The sequence below is a fragment of the Excalfactoria chinensis genome, chromosome 1, assembly GCF_039878825.1.
Source record: "Excalfactoria chinensis isolate bCotChi1 chromosome 1, bCotChi1.hap2, whole genome shotgun sequence".
Lineage (NCBI taxonomy): Eukaryota > Metazoa > Chordata > Aves > Galliformes > Phasianidae > Excalfactoria > Excalfactoria chinensis.
The window spans coordinates 150,074,236-150,080,638 of NC_092825.1; the positions used below are offsets into that span (position 1 = coordinate 150,074,236).

A 6,403-nucleotide genomic window follows, 5' to 3' on the forward strand; every position below is an offset into this window, starting at 1 on the left:
TTTGTGGTCTTTTATGATGGAATTACAGCATCACCATGAATGATGAACAACTGACATCATCCACCCGAATTTGTGCAAAAATGTATTTCATGGATGGACCACTCTCTGGAAATGGCTGAATGGTCACACTTAGAGAGCTGTGGGCAGTGGCTCAACATCCAAGTGGACACGGGTGACAAGTGATGTTTTTCAGGGATTGGTAGTGGGACCAGTGTTATTTAACATCTTTTTTGGCAACATGGACAGTGGGTTTGAGTGCACCCTTATCTAGTTTGCAGACTACAACAAGCTTAGAGCTGCAGTTGACATACTAGAGGGAAGGGATGACATCCAGAGAGACCTGAACTGGCTTGAGAAATGGGCCCATGCCAACATCTCAGAGTTCAACCACGCCAAATAAAAGGTTCTGCATCTGGGTTGTGGCAATCTCAAGCACAAATACAGGCTGAGCAGAGAATGGATTGAGAACAGACCTGAGGAGAACGATTGCGTGTCTGTTGATGAAAAACTCAACATGATCTGACAATATGAGCTTGAATCTCAAAAGGCCAGTCAGATCCTGGGCTGCATCAAAAGAAGTGTGGTGAACAAATAAGGGAAGGTGAGTCTGCCCCTGTATTCTGCTCTCATGACACCCCACCTGGAAGACTGTGTCCATCTCTGGAGCTCCCAACACAAGAAGGACATGGAACTGTAGAAGCCGGTCCAGAGGAGAGACAAAATGATCAGATGGCTAGAGCATCTCCTCTATGAGATAACCTACATGGTTGTGCAGGTAGGTGTCCAGCTGGACCTTGAGTATCTCTAAAGGAGGAAACTTCACAACTTCTCTGGGTAACTTGTCCAGTGTTTCATCACCCTTACCATAATGTTTTTTGCCTGTTAGTATCAAATTTCCTATGTTCTAGTTTTAGGCCATTACTCCTTGTCCTGCTGCCTGAACTCATCCATTTGTCACCCACTTCCATTTAGATATTAATAAATATTTATCATATTCCCTCTCAGTCTTCTTTTCCCCAGGCCAAGCAGACTCAGGTTACTCAGCTGTTCCTCATATGGGAGATGTTCCAGGCCCTTTATCATCTTTGTGATTCTCTACTGGACTCCTTCTAGGAGATCCCTGTGTTTTCTGAAGTGGGGAGCCCAGAACTGGACACATTAGTCTAAATGTGGCCTCACCAGGGCAGAGCAGAGGGGGAGGCTAACCTCCCTCAGCCTTCTGGCCATGCTCTTTTTGATGTATCCCAGGATACCATTGGTTTTCTTGGCCAAGAGGGCACACTGCCACTATACATTTTACCACTATAGGGCACAATGACATGCATCATAGGCTCTTGAAGGAACTGGCTGATGTGGTTGCCATGATGTTCTCTATCATATTTAAAAAGTCATGGTTATTAGGCAAAATTGCTGGTGACTGGAAAAGAAAACATCACTTCCATTTTTAAGAAAAGGAGAAAGATATCTATTTGACTTTTTTTATCTTCACTTAACAACAAGTTTGTGGCCTCATTCTGTTCTCGAGCTTACATTTACACAAGCCTCTGTCCTTCAGGTTATATCGCTCAAGTTATACAAAAGGCTGTTCTCACAAAATGGAGAAGCTTTTCTCACGATTCACACCTCACCTAGAAATAAAGGTTGAGGGAATCAAGCTTGTTTAGCTTGGAGAAGAAAGTCTCTCAGGAGACCTCATTGTGGCTTTCCAGTGTTTGAAGGGAGTTTATAAGCAAGAGGGGGAACAACTTTTTACATGGTCTATTATGACAGGGCAAGGGAAAGTGTCTTTAAACTAAAAGACAGGAAATTTAGTTCAGATGTTAGGAAGAAATATTTTACTCAGTGGGTGGTGAGGCACTGGCATAGATTGCCCAGAGAAGTTGTGTGTTCTCTGTACCTGGAGGTGTTCAAGGCCAGGATGGATGGGGCCCTGGGTAGCCTGATCTAGTGATTGGAAACCTTGCCCATGTCAGGGAGGATTGATAATTAAGGTCCTTCCAACCTAAGCCATTCTATGAATCTATGAGTCAATAATAGGAAACAAGTCTCTTCTGTCACACTAATTAAGGAGTACATCTGAGAATGTCGGAGTCTTTATTCTATCTGATTGAAGATAACTGATTGAGACCTTCTAAGTTGTGAGAAAATCACCAGAATAAAAAGCAAAACAAAACAAAACAGGTCTGTTTTTCTAGCTGATAAAGAGAAAGATGGAACATGAGAATGTTGTTTCAAGAAAGGTTGTCTGAGGATTTCTGTATGAGGATAATGGGAAGGAAAGAGGGGGTACCCTTCTTTTCTTTCAAAATGCTTGGCAAAGCAGAAATTGAGACAATGGTGTGAAGGACAGATCTGGTTTTCTTTTGTTGTCTCAAAGCTTGCTTCGTGAGGTTTTCCTGATGATAAGATTCTGACTGGCGACTGCTAACTATCTAGGAAGGTGAATGGTGGTTGCTATTGTGCCATCTCTGCTTATGATTGCAAAGATAAGCAGAGACAGGACAAGCAGTCTTTTTCAGGGGTGCTGCTTGAAGGAGCGGACCACTGCAGAAGGCGATAATGCTTGTGTCTGGCAAACAGAGGCACCACCAACCCCTGCTGGCTTATCTGTGGGCCAGGAATGTCACAAAAGCTAGTTTTAAACCATTTTACAGAGTGTTTTCCTGCTTGTTTAGAAGTTCAGTGTTTGTTCAAGATACATCCCCAAAAATGCTGAGCATTCCTGTGATCCTCAAACTTCAAAGAAGAAGAAAAACAACCCCACCGAAATGGGGGATAAAAGGCCCTTGCTAAACTGGGGATTTTGGTAGACGATTTTTGGAGACGATCTGGGAGACGATCTCTGGAGACGAACTCCCAAAGATGGCTTTGACGGAGAATTCCCTGAGGGGAAACCTCTTCGGAAGGCCGGCTTGCTGCAGTGCTTCCTGACTTTCTCCCATCCCCCGCGGTGATCAGACGAGTTCCTGAAATCAACGGACCTACTGTGTACCTCGCTGGACCCACGGTGGTGACTATCTCTCTTGCTCTCTACAGACTTTGCTTATTTTTCCTACTTTTCCTATCGCCCACCTTCCCTTCCCCATCTCCCTAAAACGGCCAGGACTTTAATAAACTGGTTGGACCAACATTTGAACCGTTGCTTCTTAATCTCACGCCGGGTATATACACATATCAAAGAACCTTGCCTCTCTCCTGCAAATTGGAGCGAGACATTTATTATTGGCGTCACGGACAGGATACCCGCCGTGAGAGTGTTGTCCTCCCAGATATAGCCTGAAACTTTTCTATGTGCACCTCCTGGAGTTGCAAGGAGAGACAGTTTTGGTAACTTAGATGTGAGCACCTCTCCAGGAAGACCGCTCCATATTCTGAAACTTTACTTGCTTTTGTGTTTACCTCTTGGGGACGTATGAATTAATTTTGACTATTTGCTTTTGTTTTATACGTGTGTGCCTCCTCGAGAAGACAATTTTGCATTTTTTGTGGTTTAAGTAACTTGTAACGTGTTTTGGAATTTGAAAAGTTTTGTGTGTGCACCTCTTGGGGAAGTGAGGAGGTAATTTTTGACGTAAAGCGTCTGTTGCTCTCCAAGAAGTTTATTCCTCTTTAAGAAATTTTGAAGCGTTTGGTAACTTTGGTGGCTTGAAGCTTGAAGTTTTTCTGGCCAGGATAGCCAGGAGCGATTTAGGTGTTTACACATTCTTTGTAAGTGTTGATTGTGCTTCTTGGTCTTTTGTGTAAGGGAGGAGTGATTTTAGAATTTGCGTTGTTTAAACTTTTTCTGTGCGCACCTCTCCGAGTTGCCAGGATTGAGAGCGTCTTGTAACCTAGGTGCGGAATTCGCAGTTTTTTTTTTTCCTCTGTGTGGCCTCGCAGGAAAATAAGGGGCGATTTAACCCAAAAGGTGTTGTTTTAGCCTGCTGTCTTTGTGTGCTCCTCTAAACAAAAGGGAGGCATGATTGTAGCATTTACATTTGTTTGATTGGTGCGTGCCTCCCTGGGGAGGGGTAAGGAGTTAAGTGAACCTTTTCTTCCCTTAGTGTAGATCTTTTAGGGTATTGAGAAATGAGTGAAAGTATTGCCACTATGAAAAGTGAAAATGTGCTATTTGACCTTTTAGAAAAGCACGGTGCTCGGCCCTCTTTATCAGGGGTGGATTGGGCACGACAAAACTGGCATAACTTGCAGAGTGTTTCAGACCGCATTTGTGTTTTACAACATGGGGCTCGTACCCGAGCCGGGAAAGGAAAATCGTTTATTTGTGCGGTACTCGGTGCAGCTTTAAAAGCAGCCGTGGAGTTCCGAGATGAAAAGCATTCGGCAGAAACCCAAACTGTACAGGCATTACAGGAATCAGTTAAAGTAATGCAAGAATTGGTAAAAACTCTGCAGAATCAAATAGTGAACCTTGAGGAACAATTACAAAGAGAGCAACATAATTCAGTTTTGTTGCAAATGGCGTTTAAGGAACTATTAGCGTATAAGAATACTAGCAATGCTGTTGTCCATAATTTGCCTCAAGAAAAAACTTTTCCTCGGAAGGAACTACAAGGAATGAGGGAAGGGCTTGACAAATTAGAGGACTCGCCAACCCAATTGCGTCCTTTGATAAAAACTGAATATGCATTTGATAATGGTGAGGACCTGGATCCTAAAATGAATGTTAAAGAAATTCCCTTCTCTGTCACTGAATTAGCAAAACTGAAAAAGGATTTTAGCCGTTCTCCAAAAGAATCAGAAACGGAGTATGTATGGAGAGTCAGTCTAACTGGTGGAGACCAAATAATGCTAACCGAAAAGGAGGCTGAGGGTTATTGGGGGCCAGGAGTATTTTTAACTACTGGTAACAACCGTGCTCCCTGGTCCCTAACACAGAGGGCTGCTTACTGGGCTGGTGGTCTTAACCCTTTAGAAAGGGGAGACCCTCTTGCCATTACTGGAACAGCTGATCAATTAGTGGAAAGTGTCCAAAAGGCTGCCTGTTTGCAAATGATGTATGATAGAAAGTTGCAGCCACATCATGAATCACCTATGATGATGCCTGTTGATCCTGAAAGGATGACTCCTTTAATTAGGGGGCTTCCAGAATCACTGAAACCCATAGGCATACAATTACAAGGAAAGATACAGGCTGTGCCTCATGGGGAAAGAGCCCGGGCAGCATTGGAAGGAGTTGTAACCTCTAACCATCTGCAGTCTGGACATAAAGTATGGACATGGGGGGAGGTTGCCCAAGAATTAATTAACTATGAAAGAAAATATGGGCCGGCAATTTCTAACACTAGTAAATTTGACCCAAGGGAAGTGAGGCTTGCAGCTGTCAGCCTTGCCCCTGGGCCACCTAGCCCAAACCTCAGTGAAACTGGAAGGGTCTCATTGCCAGTAAGAACAGGTAGGCGAAATATTGGTCATAAACGTAATCGTCTCTGGACACTTGGCTGGCAAAAGGGTGTTCCACGAGATTTGATGAATGGATTACCCACAGTCAGACTAGAGAAATTAGTTAACTGGTGGCCAGAACAAAAGCTCAAGAAGCTCAGGAAGCTCAAGGAAAGCTGATGCTTTCGCCCCCTCCCCCAGATAAGTGGGAGGTGGGGGGGGGGGAAGGCAGTGAAGGGGTGGATGTATTAGAAAGCTCACAACAAAAGGAGATCCTCGATTTAACACCTTCTGTCCCAAGGCCTCACCACTCCTGCCAATTCCCCCTGTGAGTCACAATACAGTTACTGATAAGCCAGGGAAACACTTATCTCCCTGGCCAGCCTGTGACAACTGACTCAGCTAACCTGAGGACAGTTTCCCTAACCTTAATGAAATCCCTTAACAAATATCCTTGGAAGGCTAAGGACACCCCGATAAAGAAATGTAAAATCAACTCTTGCTGGATTGTTCCCTCATTTTTTAATTGTATTAACGTTAGCCCCAAAAGGGCAAGTTGTCTTGTTTTATTTTACAGAAGATCCTCGTGGGACCTTTACTGAACACAGAATGGCTGATAGCTGACTTTAACCATTTGTGTTTTGTGACAGGAAAATTGAAGATGTGATCTTGCTGGAATGCTGAATATACCCCTTGATTACATATTTTGGTTGCAATAGTATTATGTTTTGTTTGTTGTGGTTAAACTGATTGTGATTTGCATGAAACTCCTCCATAGTGTTTCCAAATTCCTAACAAATTGGGAAATGAGCCAAGGGACCCATCTAATATCTGTTAGATGTGGTCACAAATGAAAGCCCTTTGCACTGATGTTTTTCAGCATCACATCAGTCCAGGAGTTCCATACAAAACATGGTTGTTGGACTAAGGGTGTTTGTGGAAACTGAAGAACTGTATTGTTTGATCCGTGGGTTCTGAAGGGAATGGGACAAGCTGCTTTGATGGTATAAGAAAGTGTAAT

General features: G+C 43.6%; 1 protein-coding gene across 1 annotated transcript; it reads left to right on the forward strand.

Moving 5' to 3' along the window:
- The first annotated feature begins 3,878 nt into the window (after window positions 1–3,878).
- On the forward strand, window positions 3,879–5,783 carry LOC140247176 (uncharacterized). The gene has a single exon (XM_072326587.1). It carries the CDS (start codon window positions 4,069–4,071, stop codon window positions 5,560–5,562), a length of 1,494 nt encoding a protein of 497 aa, XP_072182688.1. The 5' UTR covers window positions 3,879–4,068; the 3' UTR covers window positions 5,563–5,783.
- The last annotated feature ends 620 nt before the right edge of the window (window positions 5,784–6,403 follow it).

Coding starts and splice junctions, on each gene's coding strand:
- LOC140247176 (XM_072326587.1), top strand. CDS start 4,069: ATGAGTGAAAGTATTGCCACTATGAAAAGTGAAAATGTGCTATTTGAC.